Below are 23,787 nucleotides of genomic sequence, written 5' to 3' on the forward strand. Positions count from 1 at the left end.
TATACAATAGCTGTACTCTAAGTTGTAATCCCCAGCTGCTAGTTCATTTGTCCCCCAAAATCACTCCTCACTTTTTACCCATCTCTACCTTCTATCTCCCTACTCCATGTCTGGGGATTCCAACTGTCATGAACGGAATCAAAAGGTTTTCTGGTCCTCTGGTTTCACAGGGTTTGGCCAATGGAAGGCACAGCAGAGGATAGGGAGGCTGGAAGAGTGAGGCCAGGGTATGTGTTTCTTTGGCTTCTTTCCTGTCAGATTGCTTGTGCAGTTGCTGTCCCTCCATCAGAGACCACAGAAAGCACCTATGCTGAGTTCCGGCAACCTTTCCTTCCTCTTGCCTTTAGGCTTAGGGTGGTAGCAGTTTCTAGCTGGGCATTGCTGGGGTGTTAACTTCCTTCTTGGGTACTGCTTACCTTAACACTTCCCAGGCCTTTGTAAATAGACCCTTTAGCAAACTCATCAATTAACCCATTTGCTGTGCCATTTGTTTCCTGCTGGGATCCTGATACAAAGATTATACAGATACATTTTTTCATGGTAATTTTAATTTTGGAGGAAAAAAAAAATACTAGCTCTTATACACTTTTGCTTTTTTGTCTTGACCCTGTTTCAAAAATGGCCGTTCACCACTGCTTTAAAATCATCCCACCAGAGCAGAAACATACTAAATGATCTTAAAAAGAGTGGCTTCCCTCTTTCAAGCCTAGATTGCAGCCTAATGGAATGTACTGAGCACATTATGAAAAGAAGGCATCAAACAGACCAGTAGTTTGCCTTGGAAACCAAGGAAAAAGGAGAAGCTGAGAGGCAAATGTTGGCAGGGCTATCTCATCTCAGGCCTGGTTAGGGAGAGAGTGCCTTTGCCAGACTTCCATCGAGTATTCCCATCTCGTTTTCCAGGCCATGTTTTGGTTGTAGATAATAGTAAGCTATATAACCCTGTTTTGAGTCCATGGTCACCAGCAACTTTCTAATTATGATTTTTTTCTGCCTATATTCCATAATGAGAAAATTTGCATCATCCTGACCAGGGTTATATGTGCAACTAAAACTGTGCTTTCTGATCATTTTCATAAGCTTTACTGTAGTCCACAAAATGAAACTGCACTTGGAGTATTAACAAGATCAGATCTCTGTGCCCACCAGGATGGTAGATTCAAATCCCTGACCTCATCTTTGGACACAGGAGTCGTTTTTTTCCTACTCTAAACTTTTGCATAAACCTACTAAAACCTTACTATAGAATAATCTTAATATTTTTAAAACTACTTACAGAATAACATCTCTGAAGCGCATATGTCCATTCACAATGAGATACGCACCAAATCGAAAACAACCGGCATAGGAAAAATACATAAATGCTTGTGAGATACTAAACGTAATTCCATAGATGTGTGCCTTCTGCACGGAATTCCTGAAAAGCAAATCAGTATACTCGTAACCATCTCTTCAGCCTCCGTTAGCACTGTGTAGTGGAAAGAGCACGGCTTCTAAGTCTGGCCAACCAGGTTTAAGTTCCACCTCCAGTTATATTAGTTTGGGTAAATGATAACTTCTCTAAACATTTATACAATGGAAATAATCACTGTAATGCAGAATTGTTTTGACAATTAAAAACCATATAAATGTCTAGCTCAGTGCCTAGTTCATAGCGGTTCCTCAAATGATAACTGTTATTACATATTAATATCTGATGACTCCAATGTTCAACTCCTATTATGTAAGCATAGCTGTTGTTTCAAAAATGCCTAAAACGTCAGGATCTGAATTTAAGTTTGAATTATCTGAATGTGATTTACTACTATTATGTTGTTTCCTGTAACTAGTTGTACTCTGTTAGGTTAAAATTCATGTTTCAGATTCACAAAAGTTGAGTCCCTGAAGTTTACATAGATATACACCAGAAGTCCTTTCCCAAGCTAGATCCTGCCAGCCCCTGTATATAATTTATTTTGTACAGTTTCTAATTTGACCTCATGCTATACTTTATTGGCTTCTGAATCCTCCAAAAGAACTATAATTGAGTTACTCTCAAATATGAGGGCATTTTTGGCAAAAGGAAAAATTCAAAGTATTACTAATTTGGATGGTTTAACTTACGTGCTGTGAACATGGTGTTACAAAACTTAACTGAGCAATTTGTGATGCTATTGAATCTTTAAATTATAACCAAGTTCATAATTAGCTTCAGCTTTCTATTCTTCCTTAACCCTCCTTGAAGTTCAAAATAGGTTATCATTAATGGTGCATACATGTTTATTGTCCAACATCAAATGGACACAAAGATGTAGCTGCATGTTCTTTAGTGTCATATGAAGTGTGCATAACTGAGGAGATGGCATCAATTCAGACTTTTGAAGATATCTGTTCAAATTTGCAAGTGTTCAGAACTACTGTTCCAGTCTGCAAAATTGTAATCTAAGTTGTGTTCAACTTTGTTTGTGTTAAAACACACTCATTTATAAAATCAGGCTGCGGTGGAAATGAGTGGCAAATGGTGCCATTAGTAGTTTCTTGAATTGCTCAACTATAAACCACTGAAATAGGCTGTGTTTCTTTATCTTCAGAGTAGGCTGGATCTGGTCCTCATTCAGAGAACAAATGAAATACTTTCCTCTGGAACATACTCAATAGCAAGTCTCACTTTGGGTTCAGTCTACACACTGCAAAGGAAGATTTGAGCATTTCCTTAAAGGAATGTTTGTTCTAAGTCACCCAGATAGGTTATTTCTGTTGCCTGCACTGATGGCCAACGACTCTGCAATTCTCTATATCTTTTACCTCTTGGAGACCTATTCTTATTGTTTGCATAAGATGTAAAAAATATAATTCTGTGTCCCAGTCATATCAAAAAGTTACTTATTTTCAGTGATAGAATTATTGAAAAAAGGTCACCCTTATAGTCATATCATTGTTTGGAGCAGCAGAGCTTTTATTATCTTTTATAAGGGATAATAATTCAGCCTTAGGAAAGCACTAGGTTCTTAGCAGGAATCATATGGTTCATTACCTGTAAGGTCCGTACAATTTTTCAACATACATTGATTCAAATTTTCTTTCCTGGGTCAAAGACACAACTGTCCTAATATTTTCTATTGCCTCTGTTGCAATCTGTAACACAGAATAGACCTTCATTAAAAGTGGTGTTTTTACTTCTGAAATAATGAAAAATAAGCCCTAGGGCTCTGTCAAAAGCACCCTGAAGGTTATTTTGATAGGCTTTAATTTTCTTTACATTAAAAACAAAAGGTATAATATGTTCAAGACTAGCTTTATGACAAAACTGGTACTTCTGGTTCTGCTAAGTATGGTAGGCAAGTCTTTGTATGCCCAGGAAGGCTGATCAGCTTAGGGCAAGAACTGTGACCTGGGAACCAAGGGTCTGGTTCTATTCCCAGCCTGCCACCAGACAGTTACATGACTGGCCTTAGTCACAACCCCTTTGTGGCCTGACTTTCTTCGCAGGGCAGAGTCCTAGAAGAAAGGATTAGGCTGTGATTTCTAAGGGCCTATTGGAGCTGCCAATTATTTCCTCCCTGAGTATAACTTCTTATAAAAGCTGTCCACTCACAATGGGAAGGAGATCCCAATTGTAAACAACATGAGCATGCTTTAAATCTGTGGTTAAATCAGAGGCAGACATCTGACTAATCTGGGTCAATCAGATTTGGTTTCCTGGCCCTGGATACAAGTTTGAACTGCGAGGCCCTGTGGCTTCAGAGGCTGATGTCACATTGGGTATGTGTAAGAAGCTGGTCTGAATATATAGCATCTGAGGAATGGAATAGGTATATAGGAATATTCAGATATTAGAGCCTGTGGCTCTAAGAGCCAGTTAAACACAAACTGCCTGTATTTCCTGTACTTCGAAGTGTACTTACATCAAATCGCTTTTACCCAAACCAGCCAGAGAAGTTTTCTGATTCTTATAGCCAAACCACCCTTGACAAATGTTCAGTCTGTGACTTAGCTATTTAGTCGAAATCATAGTTCTGTAGTTGAGTCATCTAAACCATCAGCACACAGAGCATAAGATCTTAATTTTAGGCTTTTAACAGCTTTAAGACTTTTTTTTTACCTCAGTTCTTAGCTTCTGTAATGAGCTAAAACGAAGATATTTGATGCTTGAGACTAAATAACCATAGATTTTTCATTTGTAATAAAGATATAACAGATAGCTATTACGAGAATAGAGAAAAATTACTGAGCTTTTACTATGTCCAAGTATTACCTCATTCACCGATATGATCTCATTTAGCGTCACAACCCTGAAAGGTAAATAGTATTCCTATTTACACAGATGAGAGAACCGAGGCACAGAGAAGTTAACTGAATTGCCTTAAGTTCTAAAGTTAATAAGTAGCAAAGCAAGAATTCCAACCCAGGCTATCTGATGTGGAGTCCACGTTCCTAAGCCATTATGCTATTCTGCTACCCCTGCTGTGTAATTTACACAAGGAGAAACCAGTAATGACTTGACACTTCTCTTGACATTCTAGTCATGGGTCAACTGCTTTGCGGGTTAGCTCAGGCACAGAGGGCCCTTAATCTCAGTGACCAGACAGGGCCTGGATCAAGACGGTTATGAGGCAGTCTTCCCTCCCCACTCCCTGCCCAGCAACCAACACTCTCACTACCAAGCCCTTTTTGGAAAATTGGGATGGGAATACCTCAAACTCTGTTGTCCTTTAACAATGATGAAACTGTACCCAGGTAAATGAGAGCATTTCTTTTTAAATAAACAGTGATTTAGGGTTTTTCTAGAACCTTCTTTCTGACTCTCACTCTCAATCAAGTGCTGAGTAAACAATACTGAACTATGATTGAACTGCTGATACTAACATTTAAAAATTTTTTAATCTTTCGTATTTTTAAAAGCCCTAGTAGGTCAAAGTAGCTACTAAAAAAAATTAAACTGGCCAGTCTGAGTTATTCAATCTCTGATCCCTAGAATAACAGGGTTTTAGCTGGAAGGAACTTGGGACAGTATCTGGTACAATTTCTCATTTTACTAAAGTGCAGCGTGAGGACCAGAGAAGTTGGGCATCTTCTCCAGCCTCACACACTGAGTAGCAAGACCAAGGCTAATAACGCAAGATTTTGTTTTGTTTCAATACTGCTCAGTTCTACCTGCTTTACTCTGACAAAATTCTAACAATTAATGGAGTTAAGACTATTAACTAGATTCAAGATGTTTTCTATCATGTTAACTTGTCTAAGAAAAGTTGATTTTCATTCCATCCAACTGACCATTCTCCCATAGGAAATGTGGAAAGAAGCAGGATTGAGGGGCAGGGGAGGAAACAGAGCTACACAGTGTTTCTTCAACAGTTAGTTGAGACGCTCAGAAGTAAAGGAAATGATGCCCTAAAGTACCCACAGTCAGCAGCCAAGAGAATCTTCAAGAACTCTGGACACCCAGGGGTTCCCAACTCCTGGGAACCACATATTGTCCTAGCAAGCTCCAAGTCCTGGAGAGGATGCAGGATGAAAATGAGGAGAGTGCATTCTGATGGAAACCTGGAGATACTATTACACCTAACACTGCACACAGCAGCAGCTGACGCCGGTTACAAGAGGACAGGAAAGGATTTCACCAGACATAACTGGTTTAGTGGGAACACGGTTGGTCCAAATGTTAATCTTCCCCCTTAATATGGTACCTCTGAAGCTAGTCACTCACCTAGTCTCTGACACCTTCTTCCCTATAGAGATACTGTCTGTTCCATTTCTCATAACTAGTGAAGGTCAGTTGCAGTAATGTTCATAAAAGGGCTTTGTAAAGTGCAATGCTATAAAAACTATATCACAATTTATATTTATCATCTGCTTCACTTCCTCATGTTTCAATAAAGGATAATAACATAAATCAGACTAAAATGTTCATGAGTATAATCTACATTTGAACATTTAAGTGCATGTACATGTAAATAAAATGTTTATGTGTAGATTTAAACACACTTAAACACATATAAAGCGACCATATAGTAGAGATAAGAACTTTGAAACTAGACCTGAACTTAAATCCCAGCCAAATCTCTAACTTCTGTTTGAATCTCAGGTTCTGCATTTCTGAGATTGGGATAACAATAGTGCCTGCCTTATAGGATTATTGTGAAAATGTAATAAATTGGTGCATATAAATACATAGCACAATAACTGGCACATAGTAAGGCTCAAGTAAATGTTAAGCCCAAGAGCCATTATAGTGCGAACCACAAAATTGAGGCATTACTGCCATCTGGTGGCTGCCACCTTAATTATAGAAATCACAGCCAAGAAGAAGAGGATCTCTTAAATACCAGCACATGTCTGACCCTGAACAATTCACTTACAGTCTTCTGTATGAATGTTTCTGAAACAGGGACGACATTTGTCCAAACAGTAGCATTGGGATATGAAGTAAAATGAAATGCACTTTGAATATTCAGAAGTTCTTTATCATAACTATGTTAACAGCTTTCTATAGGCTGAAAGTTTTATGTTAATCACCTTATATTTAAGTTCTAGACATTAATACAGTAAAATATTTCATACACAATTGACAATTATTAGTTGTAGTGAGCACATTTAATTTTTAAAGCCTGCATATCATGATAAATAATTCAAATAAAACACATCTAAAAACAACACTTACACCAATTAAAACCTTATTTGACCTACCTTTCCAGCAGCTTCCAGTTCTTTTTTATCTCTTTTGGCATTTCCAGCCAACAATTTCATTTCAACAATTCCTGATACAGCAATAATTGGAACAACTGCTAATAGCAATAGGGTTAACTGCCAACCGTAGATAAATGATATGATAATACCAGTTCCAAGGTTAGCTATATTCTGTGCAATTAAAGCCAACCTAGTTCCTGTGGCCTGGAAGAGAAAAAGCACAGAGAAAGTTTTAAGCTCCAATCCATGCGCTCCAGCCTTAGCCTCTTGGTCAGAATGATGAGTGGGTTCTGTGCCTGAGCTACATTGGCTTACTTTCATTACAGTAAACCCACGACACCTGTGCTTAACTCACGAGGCTCTGCAGACTTTTCTTCATTGTGCCTTTACACTCTCATTCCTCTCCTGCCCACCTGAACCAACATTCTACAACCAAATAATCAACTTCTCTGCTTTGTGGATGGGCACTGGGGGTGCATGTATTTTTTCATAGATGCAATGTTCAAAGAGGAAACTAACTCCAATGTACCTGGGTAATTTTAAAGACCATTTGCTTCAAAAGTGTAAAAGGGAAATTTACACACTCCCAGAGACCATCTGTTGTTACAAAGGGTACGTGTCCTAAGAGACAATCCACCACAAAGCACATATAAGGATGAATTAGTGTTGTACTGCTCACTGCTCAGAAAACAAAGGTGGCTGTAGTGACATTACCGTCGGCTCTCTGCATCCATTCCTCCTTCTCCTGTTGTGTGGAAGCAGTGAGCTGCAAAGTAACCCACCTCAGCTACAGGGGTGGGGACGTAGGCCACTCAGAACACCACTGTCCCCTGGAGACAGCTAGTGGTTCAGGGTGGGGCATGTGACCCAAATTAGCCCAAATTAGATTTCAGCAAAGGGTTTTGTTTGGTGGTTGAGGTAGAGGTGTGTGCTCTCTTTCACTGGATGGGAAATAAGGAAGCTTGTAGTTCTACTTACTATTAGCAGCCATCCTGTGACTGCAGGGAATCAGCCTTGGGATAAAGCCAAAGCCAATGATGGGAACCTGGATTCTGGATTAAATCTGGAGGGGCAGTGGGTCAACCAACCCTGAAGTTTAATCTTCTGCTTATTGTTTACAGCAGTTTTGATTTGAGCTTTCTGCTATTTCTAGCTGGAAGCATCTTAACAAGTCTGGGTATGCTATATGCTTATCTAAAACCATGTTTGTAAAAAAATCCAAGTAGAGTGCAGTCTACATACTCCTTGGACTTGGGCAGCATCCGTGGCAAGTCTTGTAGAAAGTGCACCAGTACTGTTTTTATGGTCATCAAACCAGCTCATGTCCTATGGCATAAAATATACCTTTATATTAGTTCAAAATTAAAACAAGCAAAGAAAACCAGACAAAGCCTCCCAAAGCTCCAAGGCTGAGGAAATTTAGGGGAGACCTCAAATGCAGTGTAGTCCCTGGCCTTGCTCTGAGCACACTCCCCCAGAATCTGGCAGAACCCAGCTTCCTGACTGCTCTGTGGTAGCAGGGAGACCATCTCTGGTCTAGGGGAGCAGGGCTCACCCAGATGGCTGCCATGCTCTTTGCCAGCTCCGCCCAAGGCTGGGAGGCTGGTGGGCATTCCATTCACCCAACCATCACGTCTTTCACTATGGACACTTCTGCCCTGATATGGTGTTGTCTCTTATAAAGGGTGGTGGAGCTGTCTTGGGCATCTTGTTCTGATAGATTCTAGGCAGGAGAAAATAAGCCCTGGTTTCTCACCAAGCTTTTGTTTGATTTTTTTTTTTAAAAAAAAAAACACTGATTTAAAAGTGTGTCTTATATCCAGTTAGCCGCAGGTTAAAAAAGAAGCGTGTCTGAGACTTGATTTTAATTGTAAGCTACTCATCCATGGCATCTTTTACCTTCACATAAAATAATTTTTCCTGCATAGCAAGAGTTTAGGAGATACTGAAATAGGATTTGTAAACAGATTTAATTAGAATATACTCCCTACTATGTGCCCGTTTGTGAAAAGAAATGTAATCAGTTCCTGTCAATTGAATGGATAATATTCTGGCCCTCTCTTAGGCATTTTCTATAAAAATAGATAATTCATGTTTGCACATTTTCCTCTGTCATGCACTAGAATGTGAACTTACCAGGAGAGCAAATAATGGATTGTACAGTACCAGCCACCAGCACACTGTCTGGTACATGATAAGTAATGTTTGAATAAACCAACACATGAATTAATGTGAAAATAGACCTCAAATAAGAAATAAACAAAACAATTATTAACATTTGAGAATACCTACAGTTAGTATGGTAGATTGTGGTACATGAGATTAAATGCTACCAACTAGCTTTTTCTTGGTTTAAAGACATCCTGGAGTCTCAATGGACTCACCAGGGCCTGCACAGGATCCAGAAAAGAGATACAGGTCTTTGAAATGATAGTGTCTACATGGAGAGAGATATTTACAGAATAAGCCAAAGCTACCCAAACAAAGCCTATTTCTGTGAAAAATAAATCATGAGAGGTCTTTAGCTCTTGAAGGACCAGGACAATTTGCAGGACTCTGCCCCATCCTTGCATGAATTCCATGGGTGGAAAACATGCCTATCAACATAGCAATAAGAACAGTAAGAAGCTTAATACAGAAGAAATGTGAAAAACCAGAAGGCATTCTCCAGCGCACACTCCTACCTGTCTTAGCATTGCTTTAAAAGCCATTGACCGTAGTCTCCTGGTGAGGATCTCGCCAGCTTTCCCAAACGTGAAACCCTGGTTGAGAAAAAAGGCTATGGTCTCTTTTGATCTTTATGTGTGTAATTGCACCAGACCAATCCTGTTCAACTTTTATGTGGCAAAGTTATGAGTTGTTTTACAGTTGCCACAGACCCTCAAGTCATGTTAATAACCTGAGCAACCCCAGATGAATCAAACATGCAACCATAGCGGGAACCTAAGTGCTCCGAACCAAGAATCAGGGACTGAATGAAGAAGCAGACACCACAATGCAGGATGCAGGATTCAATCAGATCGAACTCTGACATCAGCCCATGGCAGGATCCTGTCAGATGGCGCTTCCTGGCATCACCTCATTGCAAGATCCAATCAGATCACACTTCATTACCATATGCTTATAAAACCTGACCCAGCCTCCAGCTTGGGGAGATACTGCTTTGGGAACTATGCCCTGTGAGCTCCTCACTTGTGACAAGTTACAAAATTCCTTTGCTAAATCCTCCTTGATGTGGTCATTGGATTGAAACCCACCAAGTGACCAAACCCACTTCCTGTGTGGGTAACAGTTCCTAGTATTCTGACACAGGTGCATATATTCACATTGATTTTATATTATTTGTATGTTAATCATCTATTTAAATAACAAAAGTCCAGGACCAAATACGAATTCAAAGCTCCCATGTCAAATTCATGTACTGCAAAATCATTAGTATGCATTAGAATCAAAGACCAAAAATCTTAAAGGTGTCCAGTCCTGACTTCTAAACCATTCTAAATAAGTTTATTTTTCAAAACTTTGAAGGGCAACATCTCAGTGACAAAGATACTGTGTGTAACTACAACATTCAGTTGGAATGTTCCTACTACTTCCAGTAAAGCAGTTAAATACAGAAGTAACAAAGTTCTACACAGGAATTCATTTTGGCTCGTGCAGTGTAGAGGAAGGATGTCCTTAAAAATAAGATCCAAATGAGTATGCTGGTGCCTGGTCACAGCTCCACCTGCACTCAAATTGGGGAACAATCAGGGTACTCTTCCTTCTCCAGCCTCTTTGGGACAATTTCCTTCTTTCTAATTACCACATCCAAACTGGAGAGGAGTCCAGATGTTCAGAAGTGGGCTGACTTCTGGGATGTGTGTGTCTCCAGCCACAGCGTGAGTGTTGGGGTAGCCGTGCCGAGGGCACGTGGGGGAGTGCACATCAGAACTGTTTACTAAGCCAGGGGGATGAGTGATCAGTGCACCTCGTGAATAGGCTCCAGGTGTTCCGTGTCCAGGACCAGCCTGCCCTCCCCCTCCATTTGCTGGCAGATTGCTACAGGCAATACAGTTCTGTGCATCAGCCCACCGTTCCTGCAGCCCCTGAAACACGTTTTTCTAGCTGCACTGCCTAGCATCCCAGGGATTGGGGCTGGATTGATCATTGAGTTGTGTCTAGTAGGGCAATGATTTCTAAATAAAAAGCTTGGTTTATTTTTGCCATTGGTTCAACAATAATAAAAGAGAAGCATGCTGGCACGACAAGGAAACACTATTTTGCTGACTGGATTGTATTATATTTGAAAGGCCTATGTGGTGCCCACTGGGTTAAAGAGACAAAAGAAATTAGAGAGAAGTCTAACTAGGTAGAAAAGTATAATTAGAGAGTTTGACTAGTTTATTTTGGCCAGGTCTACAATATTAGAATGCAAAATATTGTGTTCTTTCAAATAGTTCATCAGTTAAGTAGGAAAAGATCAGAGAAGTTTCTTGTTATTCTATAAAGAGTAACAACAGGAAAGAGAATGCTATTGGACTGTACTTTCCCAGTTCGCAACCTGTTGAATTTAAGTTACTCTTATGCTCTGCAGTAAACTGAGGTCTCTTTTTCCTTGGTAATGAATGTTTGCTGAGGGCAAACTCGTAATGTAATATAATTAGGACACAGGGAAGTCACAGTTCCCCCTGATAAGGAGTCTACCCTCCAGCAGAGCCTTATGCCACTTGTGTTTGCAATTTATTTCACTGTAAGAATTTGGACGCTCCATTAGGTTTAATTTAACTTCTCTAATTAAATTATAAACTTGATGAGAAAGGCAAATCATGGGTACCTACCTGAAGGAAGAAAGTAAAAAAAGAAATAATTCCCAGACATAAGAAAAGCAAAGAGAACATGTTGCACTTCTGCTGCTTCACTGCATCGTCGCCTGGTCCAAAAATCTACAAAAGAATATTTAAAATGCCCACTTGGATTACATGATTGATCCTTGTTCATTCCTTCCATAAATAGTGGCTTGACTGTCACATGTTTAAAACTAGGCTTCAAATATGTAGGGTTTTGGTAATTGTGATAAAATATACATAACACAAAATTTACCATTTTAACCATTTTTAAGTGTATAATTCAGTGGCATTAAGTATAGTCACATTGTTGTGCAACCTTCACCACTATCCATCTATGGAACTTTTCACCTTCCCAAACTTCTCAAACTTGATACCATTACAATGACTCCCCATTCCCTCCTTCCTCCCAGCTCCGGGTAATCTCTATTCTACTTTCTGACTGCATGGTTATTAACATAGGTTGACATACTGCATATGGACTGTGAGTGGCTGCACATTTTAGCATTTGTTCCTCTTCCTATATGTCCCCTTCTCCCTCTGATTCCTCCCTGCCCCAGCCCTCCACTTCTCATTCCATCAGGCTTCTACCCAGAGGGGCCTCTCCTGAGCATTCTATCTGAAACAGCACCCCCAGCTAACCCCTCTCTATTACCCTACCCATCTTTTAAAACACTTGTTATCCCTCAACACGTTACATGTTTGTGGGATTATTTTTTTGTTTGTCTGTTGCATATCTTCCCCAACAGAAACCATGCTGTTTGAGGACATGACTTGGTTTATTTCTGTACCACTGTATCTCCAGTGCCTGGAGAAGCACTAGGCAGATAGATGCCCCAAAATATATAGTCTACATTGCCTTGAATTGCAAGAGAGCCAGAGCTTGCTTTGTTTTGAAACTTTAAAAGATGTGGAGGAGGATCCTTTCTAATTTATTTATTTTTTGGCTTGTGGTCTTAATTGTGGATCAATGCTCAACATCACAAAATAATAAACTCGTAACATGATGGAGAATTATTTATCCTCAACAACAAAGTCTCTCCAATAATGTTAGAGGTTGACTAAATTGTAGAATACGAATTCTGGATTTCATGGAATTGATGGAGGGTTTATATCTGTGATAACTTCCTTTAAATATCCCCCAATTAATTGAATGATTGACTAGTATGTTTTCGTTCTTAGTCTTGGACTCCTCAAGCCTTGGAAGGATTGCTAAAATGGGGTGGCTATTGCTTTTTGAATACTTACTACAAGGCACACACTCTTAAATGCTTTCCAGATAGTTACCTATATAATCTCTTAATCCTCAGCCATGTTATGAGGTAGATTTATTGTATAGATGAAGAAACTGAGGTACCGAGAGCTATTGAGTGGTAAGGCCAGTCTATACCCAGTGCCTGGACTCTTATTAAACTCTATGACTTTAACCCCTCTCTGCTCCACTCTCTCCCCACCTCACTGTGCAACGTGTACCAGCTTCTCTACACAAACAGATTGGGGATCATTATCTGACACCAGTTTCACCAAATGAAGAGAGCTCATTAGAATGCCTTCTTCATTGATTTTACATTTTATAATTTCATTAATATCATAACTTAGAGTGATTCAAAGGCTACTTATCTTTTCCCTCACAGCTTTTCTCAAAAGGGATTTAAGGACTTTGGCTTAGTTTAATTTAAGGCTGCTTAATCCCAGAATGGAGCCAGTTAGTGAGGTTGGGAGAAGCAGCAGCTGATGAACTGATTTAATTCAGGCTGTTATGGGATGTTTGCAAACTTACCTCTATGATCTCTGAGAATATGACTGAAAATGCCGGCTGAAGCCCCCCATTGGCAATGGCACATACTGTTCCCACGACGAAGTAGGGCCATTCTGTTTTATTCAGTTTCAGAACCTTCAGAAAAGACACTGGTGGCACATTTGCTTCCTAGAACATACAAACATCAGGGCAAACTGGTGATGACGCAACAGTTACCAGAGTCCGCAGACATAGAAAAGGCATGGCCATTGCCCTCAAGGGACCTGCAAACTAGGTGCAGAGAATGACAAGCAAACTACTAGAGAGTAGGACAGTATATTATAACATGTTAACAATGTTTACTGATTACACATCATAAGCTGAGTATAGGTTGTTCGGCCAAGAAGCAACCTTCATGGTGTGCTTAGCCCGTCCCTATTCTGGCCTCAGCAGACTGTGAGGTAGCAGGCTCTGGGCACAAACACCTTGGCATCCAGCTCTGGAGTTACACTACACTGTGTTGGTGTGACAGTCATGGCTGGGCCACATGAGCTGAGTTGTAGTTTTCTCATATATTATGACACAGTCCTGCTTCTCTAACAGGGATGATATCAGGGTCAAATGAGACAATACACCTGAGTAGATGGATAAACATCTTTGCAAATGTAGGAAACCATTACTAACTGGAGAACATGGGCTTGGCTTCATAGCTTAGCTTGTTTGTGATTTTTTTGTTTACATATCTCCATTTCTAGTATGTAACCTTTTTTTAAACATAAATATTATATCTTTATATTCCTAGAAAGTATCCAATTCCTGGCACATATAAGATTCTCAGCAAATGTTTAATTAAATGTCCGACCAAGCATGCAGGATTTAGGTCTCATAAAGAATGTTCTGATGATAGAAGCAGTTTAACATTAAACTTGAGACATAGGTGACTATGGAATCCCAAAAGCTTGAGGTCGCTGAGAAAGGTTATATTTATATCTCTAAAAAACAGAGAATATAGAAGTGGGTTCTATTCAGCCTTCTTCTTACAAATTACTCATTTTTTCTGTATTTCAGGGTTTTTTTTTTTTCTCTCTAGTTAACTTTAAGTCCCTATCTCCAGCATAATGAATGAATCTTTTTCTTGGATTACTGCTCTTCAGCACACAAACAGGTCTACCCAGGTCCCTCTAATCAGACTTAATCTCTCCCTCTCCTTTGGCACGTTGTTTTCTCCCTATGATGGTACTTGGGACAATGTTGTTGATTGCAGCATTTCCTGCCTCCCCCTCTTCTCTGTGCATTTCTTCAAGAGACGTGCTCCTGTGAAATACTGGAGTTTAAAGAGAGAGTAAAATAACTCTCAAAATAAATGAGGAAATGAAAAGTGGATAATTCCATAGCCAAAAGAGGAGAAATTGCTTATCTTACTTATAATAATGAAGCTCCAAAATGGTACAATTGTTATTCTTCTTTCTATAAATATACCAAGATTAAGACCTCTAAAAGAGGCCTTGTAATTTCTGCAGTAATAGCCTACACAGATAAAAACAGATACACTGCATTCTTGGTAGTATTAGTTTTCTCAGGCCAACACAGGAGTAAAAATAAACTCAGCATTCGTCAACAAATAACATCAAAATATCTCAAAACTATATCTTGAAATAAGGAAATCTTTTTTTGGAATGGATTCCCTCTCTGTAATAAAATTATTTGTTCCAGCCTGGGCAACATGGTAAAACCTTGTCTCTACAAAAAGCACAAAAAAATTAACCAGGTGTGGTGGCACACACCTGTAGTCCCGGCTACTCAGGAGGCTAAAGTGGGACAATCAGTTGACCCCAGGAAGTGGAGGTTGCAGTGAGCTGCGATTGTACCACTGTGCTTCAGCCTGGGCAACACAGCAAGACCCTGTCTCAAAAAATAACATTAAAAATAAATAAATAAATAAATAAAATTGTTAACTGGAATTAATAATCTTCTAAATCCAACGTTGCTATTTCTCACCATTCTCCTCTTTTTCTAAGTAAGATAATTCCAATCTAATTTAGAGTGTCAATGCATACCGCAAAAAACCAAAAAAAATTGAATTTTCCATACTCATGCTAAGTATGGCCATGTGATTGAATTATGACCAATGACTTATAAGTAATAGTATTATATGGGAATTCTGGAAAACCTCTTTGTTTCTTCCTGTTGCTTGGACCACAGATGCGATAGGTAGGGCTTCAGGAGCCACATTAGATCATAAGTGACCCTGAGGATGGAAACCTGATGCCAGGGTAGTGCAGATAAAGATGAAGGGAGCTTGTGTCTATGGGGACTGTGGAGCTACCGTTCTAGCCCTGAGTTTTTCACCTCTAAGATTTTGGTATGTGAAACAGAAATAAAAGCTCTTATTTGCTTAAACGGATGCTATTCTGGGTTTCCTAATAAAGATAATCAAATGTAATCCTACCCAATAGAGTATGCAAATATCAGGGCCTCTCGTTTTGGACCAGTCTTATTATCTCTGGACCTCAAAGATGAATGTCAAATTCAATTTTAATATTAAGCCTCTCAGCACAAAGACTACATTTCTGGATTTTTTTTCCTTGAAAATCCATTTATAATTGGAACTGATTTCAATTCATTGTCAAATACATTTAAAATTTGAATTTTTTTTCTTTACAAAGAGTATGGCTCATAGTTGCAGTTATCTGTGCCTGAAAAATATTTGCAAGGCTAAGAATTTCAACAATTGTAGCAAAACTACAAAGTAAAAGACTTAATTTAAGTGAAAAACAACTTACAAGTCCATCGATTTCCACATCAAGGCTATTCTGACACATTTGTGAATTTTTAAGGTGTTTCTGAGTAGAATGCCTAAATAGGCGAGATTTCCAGCCATTTGGGGCCATTCCAGTGGCAGCCTTTTCATCATTTAGTTCAAATTCTTCTGACTGGGTCTGGCTACCTGATATCTGAAAGAATATCAAGACATTAAAGTGTATGTGTATGTGTGTGTGTGTGTGTCCAAATGGACGTAACCTCCAAGTTTAGAATCATAAAGCAATTTGGAATATTACATGTATCAAGCTTTTCAGATTTCCTAACTGCTTCTCAATCAAGAATAACTAAAAACCTATAAAGAACTATAGAAAAGTTAAATTCAATTTGAACAATAAGAAAATTGGAGTATAAGAATATTTTCTAAAAATTTAAAGACACATTTTTCATAATCCAGAAAGTATACAGGAATTTACTCAATATGCAGTAATCCAGGGAACAAGTCATGGCCACCAAGAAAGGGAAGAGGAGTACATGGAAACACTATCAAGGGTTTGTTTTTAAAGCTACAAACAAGGAAAGCTGAATCAAAGAGCCTGATCACTACCCACGGGAGGTAAAACTGTCTTCCTTGACTGGCTGAATATGGTCATCTTCCTTCCTCACAGTTCTGCTCTGACGCACACCTTGACCCATGTGACCCAACATGCAGGCTCAGCCTCATTGCTGACTGTGAGATCAACTCTCTTTTTAATGGGAATGGGGATGGGGAGTGGTCATCTAAGGACTTTTAGTTCACTGCCTAGTAAGGGTGAGGGAACATCAAGCCCTGCTGGAGTTGGACTTTGGTCTGCTTCCCTATTTGCTTCATCTATGTCCAACTACACATCTTAATGGTTGGTTCAGGGTCTTAGTCCTTATAGTAGTGTCTTGTTCTTGCTCCTCCCTTCAAGTCTTGCCCTGAACCCAATCCTATGGCTAGTGCCTTACTGTACCTACAATAGCCAATTATGATCTCTTAGCCAATTATGATCTCTTCCAGTTGCTCATTCAACATCTGACAGAACACTGCCCATGTGCTTATATATTGCCTTGAACCGCATTGCAATGATATGTTCTGCTTGGTGGACTTCCTTATTTGCTCATTACTGAATCAATTTTATACCATCTCTCAACAAAAACCAATCTAGGCTACAAACTTTGTAACTTATCCCTTGCATTCTCACTGCCATCTGTTCCCACACTGCTACCAGCTTTATTTTCCTAAAGGGCAGCTCAAAATCATCCCCAGCTTCCCAGTACCTGCCCAAGCCTGGATCCCCAAAAATCTAGCTCATGGCAAGTCAAACCGGACCACCTCTCATGAATACTTCCCTGGAACTTTTCCTCTTTTTGTAATCTCATCGATGCTATCAAGAGGTCCATCTCAACGGACAGTTCTTCCAATAAGCCCATTCAGATTTTAGCTTCCTTCTATGACCAAATGAACATTACCTGTCTCTTTCATAATATTTTTTCTGTACCTTACCTAAAACACTCACTTGGTGTTGGGTGCTTCAGCTGAAAGTCATCAAGCTCCAAGCCAAGATAGCCACTTTTCCACCAGGTGTTAAAAAGTATCTATTTAAAACCAGTAGCCCTCATTTCTTCCACCCAGATATACTTCAGATGTCTCAAAGATTTAATTGTAAAAAGCAGAACAATAAATTCTGAAAGGAAATGGGGTGAATATCCTTTCAAAGAACAACCTCAAATCCTGAAGACATGGAGGAAAAAACTGACAACCTAATTACATACAATTTTAAAGCTTCTTTATAGTAGCCAAATATAACAAAGTGAAATTGAAAGGAACAAAGCAGGAAAAAAAAAATCTCTCCAATACATGTAAGAGAAGAGTGTATTTCCTTTTTATGTAAAGAGTTCTTACAAATCAATAAGAATATTAGGAACAACACAACAGAAAAATGTCCTAATACAGGAACAAATACTTTCACAGAGGAAGAAAAATATAAATGACCAATAAAAATGTGAAAATAAGCTCAATCTTATAAATAGTTAAATTTGAAGATACTGTTTAACTCTTTAAACTGGCAAAGATGAAAAATAAATATGAAATGGCTATCAGCGGCTATTTGTAGGGATTTGGCTTATGATGACTTTCAAGTTTCTAAAATGTACATGTTTGGATTTTTAAAAAAATGCTTGATTTTTTAAAAGAATGCATTACTTTATAATCAGAAAAAAATTAAGATACACTTAAGAGAAACAACTAAGAGCCAACAGTCTACCTAATGGAAAAGCAGTGACACTTCTTAGAAACAACACCAAAACAAGGTTGAATGAAAACCAGGTTGGTCTTTGAGACTTGAGAAAAGAGTACTGCATTAGTTTGAGCATCTGCTGACTCTCAGGCTCACAATGGGTCTTTCCCTCATCTCTCCAGCCTTACCAAGTAAGTGGGAGGGCAAAACTCAAATCAGAAATGTGAAATTTGGGAGTACCAGGTGGAACCATTCAAAGGGGCTGAGAATCACGGAATGCCAGAGCTGGTAGAAATATCAGAGGTCATCTTACTTCAAGCTCATGCTTATTTAGCAAGTGAGGATACCAAAACCCAATTTGGTTAAATGACTTGCTCAAAGCTGTTGCCTAGTTGGTGACAGATTTCTATCATGCCAGACCATTCATTGTTCAGTCTTCAAATGTACAACTTTTTCTAAGAAAGTAAGCTTGGGAATATGATATACAAAGGTGAGAGCTGTCTGTATCTCTTTAGCAGTCTCCCAATCCAAGTCCTGATGGAAGCAGAGATCATTCTTACAGAGCTTATGGCAATAGGACAGCCAAGTGGTTATCTCACTTGAGGATTCAACATGTCATTATGGGCAAAATCACAGACCCTTGGTAACCATTCATGAAATGAAAACTAAAATGGATTTAAAGTAACATTTTATGCATTCCTAACTAGTGAAATGACAAAGATCCTTTATGGTGGCTAGACCATATGGTAGCATTCGGCAAAGACACCGTGATTGATTCCCTCCTACTGGAGAACACTCTCTGGCAAATGCAAGCCTGAGTTATAAAACTTTTCATCATTACATTTGGTATTTTCATTTGGGGGAATTTGCAAGTTTTAGTAACCACCATTTATCACCATCTAATTTTTTTTAAAAAAAGAAAAACAGCTTTTTTGAAATATAATTAGCATATCACAAAATCTACCCTTTTAAACATTTCAGTGGGTTTTTTTTTTTTTGGTACACAAATATTCAGATGTTTATTTTTATAAACTTATAGCAACCTCTCATGGTAGGTTTGGTATTCCAAATGTAGAAACAAAGGCTCAGAAGAGTTAAGTTACTTGTCAGAAAACAAGGCAAAATTTTGACAACTTTTTTTGATCTACTTGTGCTCACAATGGCAAAATTAAGAATAGAGAAATACTGGAAACAGACCAAATATCTAACTTTAGAAAAATGACTAATTTCACACATTAATAAAATGAACTTCTGAGCACCCATTAAAATAATAGTATGTGGATGACATATATCTGAAATGTTAAGACAAAAGAACAAAACTATGTGTGTACATACTAATCACAGTTGTATCAAAGCAAATGTATATACTTTCACAAACAGAATCTGTTCATAGAATAAAATATTTTTAGGTTATTTATTCTGCAATGTTGCTCAAGTGACTGAGTATAATAACATGTCTTAATAAGAAGAAAAACCAGTAGTTATCAATATAACCTGTTTTAGGAACTAGAGTGAATGAATGCTCCTTCCTTCCTTCCTTCCTTCCTTCCTTCCTTCCTTCCTTCCTTCCTTCCTTCCTTCCTCCCTCCCTCCCTCCCTCCCTCTCTCTCTCTCTCCTTTCTTTTCTTTTCTTTTCCTTCCTTCCTTTCTCTCTTTCCTTCCTTCCTTCCTTCCTTCCTGCCTTCCTCCCTCCCTCCCTCCCTCCTTGCTTGCTCTCTCTCTTCCTTCCTTCCTTCCTTCCTTCCTTCCTTCCTTCCTTCCTTCCTTCCTTCCTTCCTTCCTTCCTTCTCTCTTTCTCTCTTTCTCTCTCTCTCTTCCCTGAGATGGAGTCTCACTCTGTCACCCAGGCTGGAGTACAGTGGTGTGGTCTCAGCTCATTGCAATCTCCACCTCCTGAATTCAAGTGATTCTCCTGCCTCAGCCTCCCAAGCACCTGGGACTACAGGCGTACGCCACCATGCCCAGCTAATTTTTGTATTTTTAGTAGAGTCGGGGTTTCACAATGTTGGCCAGGTTCGTCTCGAACTCCTGACCTCAGGTGATCTGCCCACCTCGGCCTCCCAAAGTGCTGGGATTACAGGCATGAGCCACAGCACCCAGCCTGCTCTTTCCTTTTAAAAGACAAACTATTCACTTCCTAGAGCCATGAATCTTGATGATGGTCTTATTAGGATCATCTGGGAAACAATTTTAGATCACACGAGACCTCCCTCAACCACTAGAGATCCTGGCTCGTTAAAAGGAACCCTACAGCAGTGCTCTGGAAAAGGCTGTCACTTGTCAATGACTTCCCTAAAATGTCTCTGGTAAAGTCTCTAGCATTCCATATAATTCAGAGCCAGGACTCCTCAGACAAGTGTGAAACACTTCTCTCATCCTCTGACTCCCAAAACTCTGATCATTCCATTTTGGTAGAAAGGACCTTTTAGTTTGACCATATTCCCCAGGTAATTAGGAATCTCTGTCCTAAGGAATATATCCATGATGTTTTTGGCCCTTTCCCCTATTTTCTCACCTGCCACCTCTTTACAGATTCTGATTTAAAGTCTCAGATACACACTTTTAGGCATCTCATCAAAGTTTCTTCTTGCTCAGTATAGCAATCATTGGATCATATTTTATTATTTAAAGAACACTATATTGAGGAGCAAATAGCAGAAAAAATTCCTGAAAAGCAAGTACCTGCATGTTGACAAGTTTGAAGTACACCCCTTCCTTCTTCATCAGTTCGCTGTGGCTTCCTTGCTCCACAATTACTCCATCCTCAAACCCAGCAATGACATCTGCATTTCGGACCGTAGACAGTCGGTGTGCTATCACAATGGTGGTCCGGCCTTCTCTGGCCTAAAAGAACAAAAATGTGATGCATCAGGGTTACAGTATTGGCACACTGTCAATTAACATGCACAGTTAAGCACTTGGACGAATGCTGTTTGTAGATGATTAGAGAGTAGTTTATACTCCAGATCTTTGTGTGATTATGGCAAAGGCATCACTCTTGACGCAAAATTAAAGTCAGACTTGAGTTTGGGACCAGACAAGTGGCTAACCCCTTCAGTAGCAGGATGGATGATTTCTCCAGAAACCCATGGTAGTGTCAGTGTTTACTTAAGAAAAACAGGGGTTTGATCCTTCTTCAGTGTTTTCACACTTGTCTGAGAATCCCTAGCTCTAAGTTATATGGAATGCTAGAGACATTACCAGAAATATTTTAGGGAAGTTGTTGCCAAGTGACAGCCTTTTCCAGAGCACTGCTGTAGGGTCCCTTTTTAGGAACCTGATCGTAACTGATTCTGATGAACTGAAAGCAGGCAGTTTAGGTGAAAATGTACCTTGGGATCAGGACTGTTAAAATTATGGTTCAAAACCATCCAAAGCATAATCTTTGGAGTAAGGCAAGTAACTTTGCTCTTTAACAAGTGCGCTAGGTGATTTTTATGCATGCTAAAATCTACAAATCACCTGTCTAACTAGTTTAGTGGCCTCATATGTTTGCTTGGTGGATTTATAAATGGGCATTTAAATCCTAGATAATGCCAATAAAAGTATTGATATTATGTCATTAGTAATAGCTACTCTTTCTGACACTCATTAGCCCTTTTACCCAATAGCTTAAGATCAGTCCTACTCTGAGACAATCAAACCACATCATTAGGATGGTTATTAGAGAATAGCCTAATTCACCTAAATGGTTAACATATAAATTAAAAATGAGAGGCTAGATTCATAATAGGCAAAAAGTGGAAACAATCCAAATATTCATCAATTGGCAAACATAAAAAAATGTGGTATATCCATACAATGGAATATTGTTAGGCCATAAAATAGAATGCATTTTGATTCACATCACAACATAGATGAACTTTGAAAACATTGTGCTAAGTGAAAGAAGCCAGTCACAAAAGATGACACATGGTATGATTTTATTTATGTGAGATATCTAAGAATAGGCAAATTCATAGAGACAGAAGGTAGATTCATGGTTGCCAAGGGCTAGAGTGAGGGTGGAATGCAGGGTGACTGGTTTCTTAATGAAGTGGTGAAAATGTTCTGAAATTTGATAGTGGTGATGGTTGCACAACCTTGTGAATATTCTAAAAACCCTGAAATTGTATATTCTTAAGGGGTGAGTTTTATGGCATGTGATTTGTATATCAATTTTTTTAAGATAGCCATGAAAATTCTGAAAAAGAAGTCAATGAGAGGAATAATGAGAAGGAAATATCTCGAACAGATATTAGTACATAAAAAGCTACAGCAATTAAAATAGTAAAATCTAGGGAAAACCAGCATGTGAATGGGTAATTTGATCAACAGAACCAAATGGAGAGTCCAGAAATAGACATAAACCATTTAAGAATTTAATTATAATAAATACGGTACTACCTATTGGTGGAGAAAAGGTGAATTATACAATAAATGGTATTGGGACAATTGTGTAGCCACTTAATAAAGTAATGTGCTATTTCTATTTTAGTCCTTACATTAAAATAAATCCAGATGAATCAATTGTTTTTAAGTAAATATAAAAGAGAAAAATCACTGAAAAGAGAGAGAGGCTAGAACACAGCTCTCTTGGACAACATTTAAGACTATTCTTTCATTTTTAGTATATAAGCCCCAAAGAAGCACTCACAAATATTTACTTATATGGAAGCTGGGTTTAGTCCATATATAATAAAGCATATAAGAAATAATTTGATTACTGTAATTATATTCACAATGCTAATAGTGATGAATAAATTGCTAACAATTACTATATTATCATGATGATGATAATAGGTTGATGATATGTCAACATATATACACAAAGGAATTGGAATCAGATGCATGAGTGAATGATTGCTATGTGAAAGAAATAAAGTATGTGTTCATCAATTTAAAAGTAAGCAACTGTCACCTTTGACCAAGAGAAGTTGGCCAAAGTAGAGCTTTGACACACACAAAAGAGTTTTTTTTTCCAGAGCTCCCAGACATCCTGATGATGACAGGACATTGGCAAATAAATATCCTAGATTTAGGTACACCAACTATTATGAAATTTAGACCTTGGACTAATTTGGGATGTGCAGGGATGAAAGGAGGGCCTAAACAAAGGGAGGACTAATCTACTAGCCTTTCTGGAACTTTGGTAAAACAGCATCAAAATGAAACCTTTTGGAATCTTTTTATAAAAATCACCACAGCATCACCAATTTGGTTCTTTTTTTATTTTTATTTTTTTTGAGATGGATTCTTGCTCTGTTGCCAGGCTGGAATGCAGTTGTGTGATCTTGGTTCACTGCAACCTCCGCCTCCTGGGTTCAAGCGATTATCCTGCCTCAGCCTCCCAAGCAGCTGGGACTACAGGTGTCCGCCACCACGCTCAGCTAATTTTTTTTTTTTTTTTTTTTTTGTATTTTAGTAGAGACGGGGTTTCACCTTGTTGGCCAGGATGGTCTCAATCTCCTGACCTCGTGATCTGCCCGCCTCAGCCTCCCAAAGTGGTGGGATTACAGGGGTGAGCCACTGCGCCCAGCCACCATTTTGTTTCTTT

The 23,787-nt window shown here is 38.8% G+C and overlaps 1 protein-coding gene across 5 annotated transcripts in view; it reads right to left on the minus strand.

Annotated features, from left to right (window-relative positions):
• Positions 1-23,787, minus strand: part of LOC105475442 (ATP binding cassette subfamily B member 4) — a 70,032-nt gene that overhangs the window by 10,685 nt on the left and 35,560 nt on the right. For 4 of the 5 annotated variants that reach the window (XM_011730666.2, XM_011730662.2, XM_011730663.2 and 1 more), the window contains 9 exons: positions 20,934-21,095; positions 16,014-16,184; positions 13,273-13,419; positions 11,487-11,591; positions 9,351-9,428; positions 7,909-7,992; positions 6,667-6,870; positions 3,014-3,114; positions 1,277-1,417 (listed from right to left, as the gene is read on the minus strand). In XM_011730666.2, the coding sequence (XP_011728968.2) occupies positions 1,277-1,417; positions 3,014-3,114; positions 6,667-6,870; positions 7,909-7,992; positions 9,351-9,428; positions 11,487-11,591; positions 13,273-13,419; positions 16,014-16,184; positions 20,934-21,095 (1,193 nt within the window). The remainder of the gene's footprint in view (positions 1-1,276; positions 1,418-3,013; positions 3,115-6,666; positions 6,871-7,908; positions 7,993-9,350; positions 9,429-11,486; positions 11,592-13,272; positions 13,420-16,013; positions 16,185-20,933; positions 21,096-23,787) is intronic. The other variant, XM_011730664.3, reaches the window with a different exon arrangement.

Source organism: Macaca nemestrina, chromosome 4 (genome assembly GCF_043159975.1).
Source record: "Macaca nemestrina isolate mMacNem1 chromosome 4, mMacNem.hap1, whole genome shotgun sequence".
In the NCBI taxonomy this organism is placed as follows: domain Eukaryota; kingdom Metazoa; phylum Chordata; class Mammalia; order Primates; family Cercopithecidae; genus Macaca; species Macaca nemestrina.